Raw genomic sequence first — 15,479 nt, 5'->3', positions numbered from 1 at the left:
CCCCTTATTGATCTAGGAGCCACATTTAAAAAATACTGTCATACAACTCTGAGGAAGAGGCAGGACTCCTGCACTCTTTCTTACAAGAAGTGGACTGCTTTTCCTTTTGTGTCTTCAAGGCTATGAGAAGACTAGGAAGAAGAGAGATGTCTGAGACATCTGAACTTTGGCAGATAAAGTTGGTGTTAGAGTTTTTCAGCTCCAGGAGCCATCAGGAGCGGCTGCAGAACCACCCTAAGCGGGGGCTCTTTATGAACTCTGAGTTCCTCCCGGTTGTAAAGTGCACTATTGATAATACTCTGGACCAGTGGCTACAAGGTAATAATAGCATTGTGCCCTGTGCTTTTAAGATACATCTGGACTCAGGCTTTTCTGTTGTGACATTTTCTTTTGTTGGTAAGTAAGATAAATCTGAGTATAAGCTAGAACGGTTATAGATTTAATGTTTTCAGTCATGAATTGGACTCTGATTATTTACTGCAGCTTCTTTAAAAAGTATATTTAACTCTGCTTAATACACCATTGAGGAAACACACACACACACACACACACGTGCGTGTCTATTATACACACACATATATATTACACATGCACGTGCATGTGTATGTATGTGTGTGTGATTGATATATATATATATATAGTGTTTTAAATACCACTTGACACTTAGAAACTTGTTTTAGCTTTTCTAGCATCAGATCTTGTTTCTTTTCCAGCGCCTCTCTCTGCTTTCTTAGGGGTGTAGCCTGTCACCTACTTGTGAAATCAGTAGCTGTTTTCTTCCCTTTCTTGTACCTCCACTGTATGTACACTGAAAACTTGATATGTGCTTAGAGTGAATGTTTGTTTTACCAGCTCTGTGAGTCAGTCAGTGGGAACCTGGGACATCAGGTGACTGGGTTTAGAAGTACAGACTTGTGACTGCAGGGGAATGGTGAAGTTACTCCTAATAATGTAGAAGTAATTGTACCACATATGAGGCAAGTGATGGCCTTCTGATTTGTGGAGACCTGTCTGGTGTGTGATAGATGTCTGAAATTGATTTTTAGTCAACTCCTTGGTCTTTTTTACTCTTTCAGTTCATTCAGATACCTTCTGATACATATCTGACAGCATCCAGTTTTGGGTAAATACTAACTGTGGTAACATAAGTAGTAACAATTCTTGATGTTTTAAAGCTGTTAGTAACCAGTAGATTACTATCTTGACAGTTGTTATATTAACTGTGCTTGAATATAATTAAGATACAAACTATCTACTGTAATATTGGAAATACATTTCTGGAAAAAAATTTGTAAACCAGATTGTGAGGGATATACATGGAAAACGACAATTTCACACTCCAAGTGTTTGTTTAATACCTACATTGTTCTATCACGTTCTCTCTGAATTCAAAAGGTCATGTAGTTTTAAACTTTTAAAAAATCTCATTTTTGGGGGGAAAATTACACATTATTATATAGGTTTTGACATTTTGTATTCAGCTCAGCATTTGATCACCCATAGCAGACCTTTGCTCTTGCTAAGAAGTATGTCTTTTAACCTTTTCAGATTGTCTAATTTGCACATTTTGTGTCAGTAATGAAACTTTGGCAGTGACTAGAGCACTTTCTAAAATAGTGCCCTGAATTCCTTTTTTTCTTATTGCTCTTTTAGGGCATTTGGTGGTTTACAACACTGTTCTTTACCAAATTTGACTTGCCACTATGATTGCCAAAAATGTGCATTTATTTTTTTAGTGAAGAACCGTCACTTTATAAATTGAGGTAAAATTGATTCCAATTTTGTATTGGTTTCAATAGAATGCATTATATTAGTTTCAGGTGTACAGCATAATAATCAGATATTTGTATATACAGCAAAGTGATCACCATAGTAAGTCGAGTGTACTAGTTGACACCTTTCACCCTTTTTACCTATCTCACAACCCCCTTCCCCTGTGATAACCACCACTCTGTTCTCTGTGCATACGAGTTTTGTTTTGTTTTTTAGGTTCCACATATACATGAAATCTGTGTATTTGTCCTTCTTTATCCGACTTATTTCACTTCGTATAACACCCTCAAGGTCCATCCATGTTGTTGCAGATGGCAAGATTTCTTTTTTTTTTTTTTTTTGTATGGCGGAGTAATATTCCCTTGTGTATATATACCACATCTTTATCCGTTGATGGACTCTTAGGTTGCCTCCATATCTTGGCTATGGTAAATAATGCTGCAATGAACTGAGTGTCTTTTTGGTTTAGTGGTTCTGTTTTCTTTGGATAAATACCCACGGTGGGATTGCTGGATCACATGATAGATCTTTTTTTAATGTTTTGAGGAACCTCCATACTGTTTTCCATAGTGGCTGCACCAGTTTGCATTCCTACCAACAGTACAAGAGGGTTCCCTGTTTTCCATATTCTCTCCAACATTTATTATTTCCTGTCTTTTTCATAATGGCCATTCCAACAGGTGTGGGGTGATACTTCATTGTGGTTTACATATCTCTAATAGTGATGTTGAACATCTTTCATGAATCTGTTAGCCTTCTGTATGTGTTCTTGGGAAAAAATGTCTATTTAGATCCCCTGCACATTAATTGGATTTTTTTTTTTTTTTTTTTTTTGCTGTTGAGGATGTTTTGTTTTTCGTATATTTTGGGTATTAACCCCTTATTGGGTATATGATTTGCAGATACGTTTTTCCATTTAGGAAATTGCCTTTTCATTTTGTTGATGGTTTCCTTTGCTGTGCAGAAGTTTTTTAGTTGAGATAGTCCCACTTGTTTATTTTTGCTTTTGTTGCCTTTGTTTTTGGAGTCATTCCAAAAATTCAACACCAAAGAATAATGTCAAGGATCTTACTACCTATGTTTTCTTCTAGGAGTATTATAGTTTCAGGTCTCACATTTAGGTCTTTAACACATTTTGAGTTAGTTTTTGTTTATAGTGTAAAATGGTCCATTTTCGGTTTTTGGCATGTGGCTATCCATTTTCCCTATCACCACTTTAATGAAGAGAGGATCCTTACTCCATTGTATATTCTTTTTTTTTTTTTTTTTTAAATTTTTTTTTAATGTTTTATTTATTTCTAGGAGAGAGAGAGAGACAGCGTGAGCAGGGGAGGGTCAGAGAGAGAGGGAGACACAGAATCCGAAACAGGCTCCAGGCTCTGAGCTGGCTGTTAGCACAGAGCCTGATGTGGGGCTGGAACCCATGAACCGTGAGATCATGACCTGAGCCAAAGTCGGACACTTAACCGACTAAGCCACCCAGGCACCCCTCCATTGTATATTCTTGACTCTCTTGTTGTAAATTAATTAACCTTATATGTATGTGTTTATTTTGGGGCTCTCAGTTCTGTTGATCTGTGTGCTTTTATGCATCTAATACGAACTATTAGATTGCTGTAGTTTTGTAGTATAGTTTTAAATCTTCCTTTCCAGGTTGGATGCCTTTTATTTCTTCTTGCCTAATTGCTATGGGTAGAACCTCTACTACTGTGTTGAATAAAAAGTGGCAAGAGTGGGCGTCCTTGTCTTGTTCCTTATCTTAAATGAAAAGCTGTTTGCTTTTCAGTGTTGAGTATGGTGTTAACTATGGCTTTGTCATATATGGCCTTTATTATGTTAAGGTACATTTCTTTTTAGCCACTTAGTGTTTTTGTCATAAATGGATGCTGAATTTTGTTAAATGCTTTTTTGACATCTATTGAGATCATGTGATTTTTATCCTTTATTTTGTTAATATGCTATATCACTCTGATTTGTAGATGTTGGACCATCCTTGCATTCCTGGAATAAATCCCACTTGATTGTGGTGTATATGATCCTTCCAAAGGATCATATATAAAGTATATATGTGATACTTCCAAAGTATTGTATTTTGTTTTTGTTGTTGTTGTTGTCGTTGTTGTGTTTGAGGAACTAAAAAGGAATTTGTTTATTGAGGGTAAGATTGTATATATTGTACATAAACAATATAAAAATCAAAACCTTATCTAGCTTTCACTGACTTTTCTTTCACTGCTTGTCAAATGAGGGTTGGATTTTGCTTGTATAGTTTCTGAGGGTCCTGATCTGCTCACGGAATCCCTTATACAAGGGGAAGCTGTGGGGCAGATTCCTTAAGAGACCCTTTAAGAGAACTCTCATCAGGCTGCTCACGCTACCTGCTTCTTTCCTTTCTGCTTCACGTATACCATGGAATACTCATTGCATGTGATGGTGAGCCCAGCAGTCAGCGAAAAGAAGCCCTAGAAGCCTACCTTACCATCCCAACACTGGTCCACATCCTTCATTAATTTGTCCATCACCAGAAGGTCTTTCTGATTTTCCAAAAATCCAGAGAACTCGTTTTCCATGAGTACTTTCAGGTCCTCCTTTGCCTTTGTCCCCAGCAAACTTGTGAAACCTGAACATCATGGTTTCCATGGCATATTCCATTTGAGATAGCATTTTGGTGAGGTCTGTTGAAACTTTGGCCATAGGTGTGGTGGGGACCCCTTTTAATGTATTGTTGACTTCAGTTGGCTAATATTTTGTTGCAGATTTTTGCATCTGTGTTCATTAGGGATAATTGGTTTGTAATTTTCTTTTTTTGTGGTGTCCTTGTTTGGTTTTGATGTTGAGTTAATTCTGGCCATGTAAAATGAGTTTGGAAGCATTCCCTTCTCCAGTTTTTTGGAAGGGTTTGAGAACAATATGTGTTGAATTTTGTTTGAATGTTTGGTAAAATCCACCAGGGAAGCCATCTGGTCCTGAACTTTTACTTGCTGGGAGGTTTTAGATTACCGATTCATTCTCCTTACCAATAATCAGTCTATTCAGATTTTCTATTTCTTCAGGTTTCAGTCTTAAAAGACCCATGTTTCTAGGACTTTGCCCTTTATCCATTTCTTCTAGGTTGTCTAATTTGTTGGCATGTAGTTACTCATAGTAGTCTCTTATGGTTTTTTCTTTTGCATAGATCTGTTAAATATGCTGCTTTCTTTTATTCTGTGCCTACTCAACTTACATTTATTCTTATAGCCTCAATATAAGTGCCCCTTTCACGTAGGCCTTCTAAGACCATACTACTTTAGGCAGCTTTCCTGCCATCTTTATTTCTCTCTCTTTTTCTCTCTCCTTTCCTCCCTCCCTCCCACACCCTGTTCTTTCCTCCCTTCCCCCCTCTTCCTCCTCCTTTTCTTTATGTATCAAAATGCCTTTGTCTATAAGTAACAGAAGGCCTAACTCAACCTGGCTTAAACAGTAAGGACACATATAAGCTTTTGTTATTGGAAATCCACAAGTAAGGTGGGCTAAGGGTCATCTAATGCTAGTGCTTCAGCTCCATTTCTCTGAGGTTCCATTATTTATACTCTGTGCCATGGCTTTATCCTCTGGGTGCTTTTTCTTATAGTAATAAAATGGCTGTTTCTTGCCTCAAGGTCAGTATTTTGCACAGAGGAGGAATAGAATTCCTTCTGGGAGCTTTGCCATAACAATGAGGAAATCACTTTCCCAAAAGCCTCTAGCAGACATATTGTCAAGCATCTCCTCGGTCTCTGGCTTGAATTGGAGCTCATGCACATTCCGCAGTCAGTCCCTGTGGAAAAGAATGTGTCTTGCTGGAAAGCTTAGGTCTGCTGGTCCCTAAACCAATCAATCACTGTGTTAAGAGTGGGATTGCCTTGTGGACCAAGACCAGTGGTTCTCAAAGTGTGGTCTCTGGAGCCGTGGCAGCGTCACCTGACAGCTTGTTAGAAATGTAATTTTTCTGACCCCATCTAAGAAACTTTGGGGATGAGGCCCACTCATCTGCGTTTTAATCAGCCCTCCACGTGATTCTGGTGCATTCAGAGTTTGAGAAATCTGACCCGTTCTGGAGCTGAAGTCAGTCCCCGCAAATGTATTCTGGAGGGAAGGGCTGTAAGATGGGTGTTTGGAGAGACAACCTCAGTGACCACTACATCTTTATAGCACTCATCCCAATTTCTCATTGCACATTTATTTGTATCATTATTTGTGTAAATGTCACTGTCCCTTACAACCCTCCAAACTCTGTGGTGACATGCCCTCTAACTGCTTTACCACTGGAGCTCTAATGCCCAGCTAGTGCATGGTAAGTGCTTCATGAGTTCTGGATGACAAAATAATAAAAGGAAGGCACTCCTTAGCCTCTCAGTTCTGCCATCAGTTGCTTTAGTTCCATTTGTGCTTCTCTCACAGCCGGGGGTGACGTGTGTGTGCACGCTTACCTCCACGGGCAGCCCTTTGAGGAGTCTCAGCTGAGCATGCTGGCCTGTTTCCTCGTCTACCACTCGGTACCAGCGCCATGGCACCTGCCATCTGTAGGACTGGAAGGTAATTGCAGACCTAACCCCCCTTCAGTACCTATCTTAGTGACTCATTTAGTTTTTAAGTTTCTTGGTAGGAGGCATTTCTAGTGAGTTACTTTCTCTAGTTAGGCTTTGGTCTTCATTCATGTTTGGTGTTAGGAGCTTTTTCTAAAAAGATATCTGAACTTTACACATGCATAAGCTTTTATTTACATTTAGAAGAGGATGGATTCTTCTTCAAAGAGCCCCAAACACCAGTATATACTACTAAATCATCAAAAGGATATATTATTTTTCTCTTACTTGAATTTTATTAAAGTTATTTTTCTTATTTTTTGGGTTTTTAGTTTGGATGTTTCTTTTTAATTACATAATATTTATTTCTAATATTATAAAGCTTTAAAATGACCAGGTACCTGATTTTGTATGAATTTTAATGTTTTTATAGTACAGAGTTTTAAGATATTGGCATCTCACTGTATTTTTTAGCATATGTAATCACATATAGAGTTTTCCTAGTAATCTGAATCATAAAATATAATTAATTCTGAGTACCTTTATTTATATTACTTTCAAATTTCTGCTTACTAATTGAGGATTCAAAAATTGTTAAAATTTTTTTTAATGTTTTATTTATCATTTTGAGACAGAGAGAGAGCAGGTGAGGGGCAGAGAGAAAGAGGGAGACACAGGATCCAAAGTAGGCTCTAGGCTCTGAGCTGACAGCACAGGGCCCAATGCAGGGTTTGAACTCACGAACTGTGAGATCATGACCTGAGCTGAAGTTGAACACTTAACCGTTAACTGAAGCCACCCAGACACCCTAAAAATTGTTTTAAGAAGAGCAAAGATTGCTTCATTTAATCATTTAAAAGTTAATAACATTACTAGTTTATTGCTGTTTTGAAGACCTCAGATAAAAATGTACTGTCTGGAGACTTCTAGTTATAGCCATGAGGGAATTGCTTATATTGGGTTGATTTTCCCACAGAAACAAGTATAAAACTTGACAGACCATATAAAACAGCTATTTATTAAAAACATTTTTTTATTTTGAAGTTTATTCATTTTAAAGAGAGAGAGACAAAGTGTGAGCTGGGGAGAGGCAGATAGAGAGGGAGACACAGAATCTGAAGCAGGCTCCAGGCTCCGAGCTGTCAGCACAGAGCCCGGCGTGGGGCTCTAACTTACTGAGATTGTGGCCTGAGCCAAAGTCAGATGCTTAACCGACTGAGCCACCCAGGTGCCCCTAAGATAGCTATTTAAAAGAACTAGTAGCAGTCATGGTGGCCAGACTTGATTGAGGGGCCACAGTCCCCGAGAGAAGGGAAGCAAAATGAAGAAACTGCGCGTTTACTCTGGCTTTCTCTGAAAGGCATTTGCCAGTTCATAGTACAAGAAGTAGAGTCCCAGCAGTGCTGCTGGGCAGAGGACAGAGCTTGGGTTAACAATTGCATGAGAACCTAGAACTTGAGGAGTTAAATCCCAGGTAGGAGGGAACAACAGGAATAATAACTCAAAAACTGGACGTACTCTTTTCCTTGAGACACTTAGCAAATCTTAACCTGCACGTGCACAGGATAAGACTTTTAAGAAATCTGGAAGAAGCTAGGAGGCTAAAAATGTGGACAAAGATTTCAGCAACAGCTGCAGACACTAAGGCTAAGGGTTTTGAAAAATGGATAATGGACATCAACTTACAGTGAATTGTAAGCAGGACAGATATGTAGAAGACCACACCTCGTCACATAATAGTCAAACTACTAAAAATAGGAAAAAGATTTGAAGCATAGACTTTCGTTTCCAGCCAGGATGGGATAACAGGAATTTGATTTACTCTGCAGGCAGGAACCAAAAACCTGGACAGTGCATATGAAGCAATGGCTTTTGGTGCTTTGTATATCAGGCAATCAAGAACAGTGATCCCTGAGAGATGAGAAACAATGAAATAATCCCTATGATTGTCCCAGACTGTGGGGAGGGAGCAAGAACCCAGGTGGAGCCTAGAAGTCTTCTTTAAAAAAATTTTTTTAAATGTTTATTTTGAGAGAGAGAGAGAGAGAGCGAGACAGTGAGCGAGCACAAGAACAAGCAGGGGAGGGGCAGAGAGAAGAGAGAGAGAATGAGAGAATCCCAAGCAGTCTTCACGCTGTCAGTGCAGAGACCGACACGGGGCTTGATTTCACAAATTTTGAGATCATGACCCAGGCCAATATCAAGAGTCGGACCCTTAATCACTGAGCCACCCAGGCACCCTGAGCCTAGAAGTGAGGTGACAGATCTGAGAATACAGGGAGACCCAGGGAGCTAGAGTTTACAAGATGGAGTGCTAGAGAGGTGAGAGCTACACAAAGCGTGCCAGATATCTGCAGAGGATCCCCCTCAACTCTCAGAAGAGGACTTACTGGTCAGCACATGCATGTGAAGAAATTATTTGAGACTGGAAGAAGAATTGTCTGCATGGATTACCAGTTGCTTACACAGGTTCAGGAACAGTGCCTGTTCCCACAACTTCATAATTTAAGGGGCCATAGATACTCAGAAGGGTCTTGCTCTAGTAATGGGAAGCCCTAGACTAAGTAGACCTGATTGTATTTGGTCCCACCTAATAAATCTTAAAAGGATTAAACTGTTTTTGAAGAAATGTAGTTCTAAAGCAAGGCTCAAGAATATGGAAATGCAAAAATAACCAGTACCCAAGAAGGTAAATTCACAATATCTGGTATACAAAGAAACAGGAAAATAGGACCTATATAATGAGATGAAAAATCAATTACAACTGACCTAGAATTGACCCAGATGTTCTAATTAGCAAACAAGGGCATTAGAACAGTTTTTATAACTATTCTGTATTTCAGAACATTGAGAGACATAGAAGATATAAAAGACTGTAACTGAACTTTTTAAGATGAAGAGTACATTGAATGGGTTTAATGGGCAGATTAGACATTCCATATAATAAATTAGCAAGCTTGAAGACATAGCAGTAGAAACTGTCCAAAATTAAATGCAAACGTAAAAGAAGAAAAAAAAGAAAACGAAGAAACAAAGTATTAAATATGAAGTAAACTGTGGAACTTAAGGCCTAATTTAAATGTGATTGGAGTCCCTGAAGATGAGAGAAATTGCAGAGGCGGGGTGACAGAAAAAATATTTGCAGAAATAATAGCTGGAAATTTTCCAAATTGGTGAAAACTATAAATCCACAGATTCAAGAAATTCAGTGAATCCCAAGCATGAGAAATATGAATAAAATTACACTAAGGTACATCATAACCAGATTGCCCAAGGCTGGTGATGAAAAAGTCTTGAGGCACCTGGGTGGCTCAGTCAGTTGAGTGTCTGACTTCAGCTCAGTTCATGATCTCACGGTTTGTGGGTTTGAGCCCCGTGTCACACTCTGTGTGGACAGCTCAGAGCCTGGAGCCTGCTTCAAATTCTGTGTCTCCCTCTCTTTCTGCTTCTCCCCCACTCACACTCTATCTGTCTCTCTCAAAAATAAACATTTAAAAAAAAAATTAAAAAAACAGTCTAAACAGCAGCTAGAAGGAAAAAGACATGTTATACACAGATAAAATAAGAGTGACTATGTATTTCTTGTAGGAAGCAGTGTAAGTGATAAATTAGTGGAGTAACTGACTCAGGAAAAAATAAGTCTTCTTAGAATTTTACACCTAGCAAAAATATCTTTCAAAAAAAATGACTATGAAATAAAGCTTTTTCAGACATACAAAAGCTGAAAGAATCCAGCAGATCCACACTACTGGACATGTTGTCTACTAAGTCCTTTGGGCTGAGGGAAAATAATATCAGCTGGAAATAGGGGTCTACACAAAGGAATGCAGAACTTTGGAAATGGTAACTACATGGGTAAATAGGCAAGGTTTATTTCTTTTAAAACTTTTTAAAAGAACAAAATGAAAATAATAACAATGTACTATGGGGTTTATAAAACATGAAAAGTGTGACAACAGTGGCTCAAAGCCTGGGAAGGGAGAAATGAACGTACTCTTGGAAGGCTGATATGTGAAGTGGTATAATCTCACTTGAAGGTAATCTTTGATAATTTAAAGGTATATGCTGTAAGTCACAAAGCAATTACTAATGTAAGAAAACAGAGTCAGAACTTAATGCAACAAAGGAGCTATAATGGAATCAAAAAAATCATAGAAAATACTCCATCCAAAAGAGGACAGTGGGGAACAGAGAAGAGATGGAACAAATAGAAAACACATAGCAAGATGATATGTTTAAACCCAACCATTTCAATATCACAATAAATGTAAATGGTCTGTTAGATTCCATAGTGTATCAGTATTTTGGAGTTGTTTCATATCTTCCTCTATGTCTTTACTCTCTGTGCTTGGGTTTTAGCAAAGTGTGGGGAACACCATAGAGTAACAATTATTATTATTATTATTATTTTATTTCTGAGAGAGATAGAGACAGCGTGAGAGGATCAGAGAGAGAGGGAGACACAGAATCAGAAGCAGGCTCCAGGCTCCGAGCTAGCTGTCAGCACAAAGCCTGACATGGGGCCCGATCCCACAAACTGTGAGATCATGACCTGAGCTGAAGTCGGATGCTCAACTGAGCCACCCAGGCGCCCCTAGAGTAACAATTAAATAGGAAATTTACCTTAATTACTGTAGAGCTTTATTAAAAACATTTAATTCAGCTGATTGGCAGAGGCCAATCAATCGAAGTAAATAGGAGAAGTAGTTGCCTTTCTCATATCCTGTGTAGCAGAACTCTTTCTTGTGTTAGTCATGTCTTTAGTCAGAAAGCCTCTTGATCATATTGTGAGACTTTTCCCTGTCCATCTTCATGAGATCCTGTGATCCTGTCCCCTCTGCTGTCTGCTAGGTTGCTTGCTGTGGCCTCAAGTTGCAGGGATCATATATTTGTATATTCTGGGGCTAGGAGAAGAGTAGTGGACAGTTACATTTGGTGGGATAGAGGCAGCAAGGAAGATGATGCTTAATAGGAGTTTTAGGTAATTCACTTCCTACTTCCTTTAGAACAGTGGTTCTTGACCGTGGCTGTGCATCAAAATTACCTGGGCAGCTTTCAAATCTCCAGATGTTCAGGCTGCATTCCACGTGAATGACGTTGGAATCTCTGTGAAGCCAAGGTTGAGAACCATTGCTTCTTGGAGGTTGAGGCATTAAATCAAACTTCTCTGTGACTCCTTTTAAGCCTGTGTTCTTTTTTCAGGTACATACTGAGGACATAGATTATGGTAGTTGAAAGTAGATAGGCCTATTTATTAATTATATTTAAGTAATATATAATTAAATAATAGTAATAGTTTCAAATGTAGCTCAGGTCACTTTCTGAAATACAGGATGGATAAATTCAAAGTTACATCAAATTATATTTTGATTTGGGAAATTCATAACTTAGTGTCTTTGGGGACTTATTTTCAAAGGGAAGAATGCCAGCTTTAAATGTGATTGTGTCTGAAGCTTCCTCAAAAGGGTATACTGCTGAATTTATTTAGTGGAGTGACTTTCCCCCCATTTCCATTTCTTTAGGGAGCACAAGCTTTGCTGAACTCCTCTTCAAGTTTCAACATCTGAAAATGCCAGTGCGAGCTTTGCTAAGATTGGCTCCTTTGCTTCTTGGAAATCCACAGCCAATGGTTATGTGATCGTGTCTGGTGGTAAACCTACCCCGAAACGTGACTTCTGCTCAGAAACACGACCAAACAACAAAGCTGATGAAATGTTTATAAGTTTTATAATCTAACTAGGGGGAAATGAGCCGCACAAACCTTAGTGTATTTTAAAATTCAAGTGTTTTCAGTGTTCCAGAGGCTCTGTTGCTGTTGGCATTAACATTATATGATATATAAAAGTGAGTTAAAATTTACTTTTGTAAATAAAGTTTTTTGGTTTGTTTTCCTAGCTCTTGATGCTTACTTTAGTTTGGGGTTTCAGAGAATAGAGCAGTGCGGGCTGGAGTGGCTATTAGTTTTTAAAGTCTTTCAACTGTGGCTATTCAGGTGATGTGACTGTGCTAAAAAATGCAGGTTTTTAAAGAAGCTCTGTCATCAAGTTTTACTCTGCAGCAGAGGAGTGGTTTTTAGCATCTCCTAAGATGTCACAGTTTCCTGTCTAAAATTAGTTTGTACTTGGTGTGACAGTGCCAGGCATCCTCATAGTGTGAGCAGTCACCTTGTACAGGAGGACATTTCTGCCCTAATGAAGAACTGCCCAACATGAAGCCTGCTTTAAATAGAGAAAATATGAAATTCCCACTATTGAGAGGTCTTCAGAAATTAGATTTAGAAATAAAGGACAGTCCATTTCCACCCAACGTTTGGAGAATGTACACCTGTATCAAAAGTTGCCAGACTAAGTAATGATGAAAGATACTCACATAAAGGTGCTCCAGCTTCAGGTTTCCAGTACAGGAAGAAGAAAACTCCCTGCCGTCTGGATTCTGCCATGTGCCCTCTGCTCTCTGAATGGCCAGTGGGACCACACTGGCAAGATCCATTCAGTGATTTCATATTTCCACATCCTGAATTTTGCTCTTTAGCCTCAAATGTAAGCATTAAAATAAATAGAAATGTTTCCAGTGAGATTTTGGCAAAAACCCATGTGGCATTTGCTTCTGCAGAAGGGCCATGCGTTTACAAGGCATGCATCTAGAAGCAGACTGCTTCTCTGTAGACTCTCAGTATTCCATCTGCATGCTTGCCCCAAGGATGTGCTCCTGCGTGTACAACGTAGACAAGATGTGGCTGGCTAGGCGGGGAGAATGTGCTTCCCCTTCACACTTAGCTAGTTTTTCTTCTTTCTCTTTTTAAAGATTTTATTTTTCTAAGCAGCCTCTACACTCGATGTGGGGCTTGAACTCACCCCTAGATCAAGAGTCACACGCTCCACCAAGTGAGCCAGCCTTAGCTGGTTTTTCTTATGATTAAAATTAAAATGGTAGGTTACAGAAATTCCACTTGAATCAACATTTTAAGAACTCAGTATCTGAGCAACTGTTGCTACTTTTAGTCTCAGTTGTTCCTAATTTGTATGCTTTTCTCTGAAGAATTACTTGAGAGACCTTTATTTGCACACTATGAATTTTCATATAGGAGAGAGAACAGACATTAGAATGTTGCCAACAAAAACAAAAATGGGGCATTCTCAGAGAAAGCTTTGTCTTGATAGTTTGGGACTAGTGGTTAGGTGGGAGGGAGCAGAGAGGGTATTCTTGGCAGTTTTCTCTTGAGCAGACATGCTAGAATCATCTAAGAAATGAATCCCAGTATTTATGGGTTCTCAAAAAATGTGGAGAGTAGCTCTCACCATACAGAATATTTCAGCCTTCTCAGAGTTAAGACAAGGGAAGAGCTGAGAAATGCATCTGGCTCTTAAGGATTTTGGCCCAAAAGTGGCACATGTCATTTCCAGTTACACTTGTTGGTAGGAAGTAGTCAAATTGACCCACCTCGTGTGACTATTCTTTTGGATGTCCATGAAGAAGAGGAGAACCAGATGCTGGTGAGTACTAGTTACTTAATGTCTGTCGCAGTATGGTTCCTAACTTACTCATAATTCCCCACATTCATTTGTTCTACTTAAACAGATATAAATGGTTCCATAAACAGACATAATTAAAGAAACCATAGTTATGCACACATACACACACACCCTCAGATTATCATCTCCCTGATGGGTGCTGACATCTGTGCTTCTCCCTTGAGTGTCTTATGGAGGAGTGAAGGCATGAACTTGTGGGCAGCAAAGAGGCATGGACGCCAGGCCCTAGCAGGAGTGTCCATTGGGTTCAGCCCTCCAGAGCCTAATCTTACTTGAGTAAGGCCACTTTCTCATGCTTTGTGTAGAAACCAGCCAACTTCATAGCTTATGGTGATCCCAGCTCGCAGGATCCTCTGACATCCCAGAGGAAGCCAGAAGGAGCTGGCCTCTCATCTCTCAGCCTGATAATCCATGTACAGACTCACTTGGTGGGAGGCCAGTGTGCCTGCTGGGCAGACCGGCGAGAGGATGGGAGCTGGGATTCCGAGTTGAAGCCAGAGCAGGTGGAGCCAAGGCAGGGATTGTCAGAGGAATGGACATGTCGATTCTGAGGAAAGCCATGTCAAAGTTCAGTCTGAGGGACAGGAATAGGCCAACGTCAGGACAGGATGTTGGGGGCTGGGTCAAGTTGGAAGGCCATTGACCAATTTGAGGTCCAAACCAGAAGACTTTGTTGCCTCGCATACAGGGTTGGGGGCTCATCTGGGTTCCTCTATCTTCATACCACATTTTATAGAAAATGCCTTAGCTCTCTCCAAATAAGCTATGGAGGAGGGGACAGGACTTGGTTACCTCTGTGCCCCGAGGTATCTGCAGTTTTCAACCACCAGTGGAAGGAAGCAGAGGGGAGGTTGGAGGGGCAGCTACTAAGAGGGTTTCCCCAGGCTAGAGGCCTCTGTTAGCAGCATGCTGCAGATACCCACGTGGTTTACAAAGCTTCCCAGGTGACTGTCTTTTCTGCTTCCAAGGGCCAGCCAGGGTTCCCCTACTCTGAAAAACATTGCTTGCGTCTCATTAGTCATAAGCTGTGGGAGAGTCTTTTTTTTGCTAAATTGAAAGAAAATCCCCTAAAACCATATCATTAATTCTTGCCTGGGGTTAAGGACAGACTTGCCTGTTTGCCGTCCTCTGGCTTTGCTCCATCTTACGTCCTTGAGTGAAAGAGATACTGGGATGGGGAGGAGGGGTTGCTCAGAGGGCAGGGCCTTCAGTCTACAGGCAGTTACAAAAATGTCAACAGTGGAAGATCTCTCTGGTGGCATCTTGTCCCGCCCCTCTTTCTATAGCTGAGACCCCTGAGGCTCACTGACTGAGGGGGCTGACCCCAGGCTACACTGCTCTCCAGCACAACCCTCACCAGCCTGGACTTTCAGACCACACTGCTTCTAACCCCTGCACCTGGTTCAAGCCTTTCTTCCTAGCCTAGTAGATGCTGAGACAGAGGCAGGATAAATGTACGTTAGTACGTTGCACCAGGCAGTTTCTGGACCCTTCCTTTCTATGCGCATCTTTCAAAAAACAGAGGCCTTTGTGCAATTTCTTCGAATTAGATTCACTGAGTTAGTCTGCGTGTTGCTTTCTTGGTCATATAACAACCATCTCAATTAAAAATTTCTCCTTCAGCTAAAAA

General features: G+C 40.0%; 1 protein-coding gene and 1 pseudogene across 2 annotated transcripts in view; one reads left to right on the top strand and one right to left on the bottom strand.

Moving 5' to 3' along the window:
- The window catches only part of ANAPC1 (anaphase promoting complex subunit 1), a 94,236-nt gene extending 82,076 nt beyond the window's left edge, over positions 1 to 12,160 (top strand). For both annotated transcript variants that reach the window (XM_039231746.1, XM_039231747.1), the window contains 3 exons: positions 120 to 318; positions 6,193 to 6,327; positions 11,840 to 12,160. In XM_039231746.1, coding sequence (XP_039087677.1) covers positions 120 to 318; positions 6,193 to 6,327; positions 11,840 to 11,955 — 450 coding nt within the window. In that variant the 3' untranslated portion in view covers positions 11,956 to 12,160. The remainder of the gene's footprint in view (positions 1 to 119; positions 319 to 6,192; positions 6,328 to 11,839) is intronic.
- LOC120231539 lies at positions 4,143 to 4,437 on the bottom strand (annotated as a pseudogene).
- Positions 12,161 to 15,479: the final 3,319 nt, after the last annotated feature.

The sequence above is a fragment of the Hyaena hyaena genome, unplaced genomic scaffold, assembly GCF_003009895.1.
Source record: "Hyaena hyaena isolate Hyena2069 unplaced genomic scaffold, ASM300989v1 scaffold_57, whole genome shotgun sequence".
Classification (NCBI taxonomy): domain Eukaryota; kingdom Metazoa; phylum Chordata; class Mammalia; order Carnivora; family Hyaenidae; genus Hyaena; species Hyaena hyaena.
Note: the sequence above shows the minus strand (reverse complement) of the source record. Positions and strands in the feature narration are given on the sequence as shown.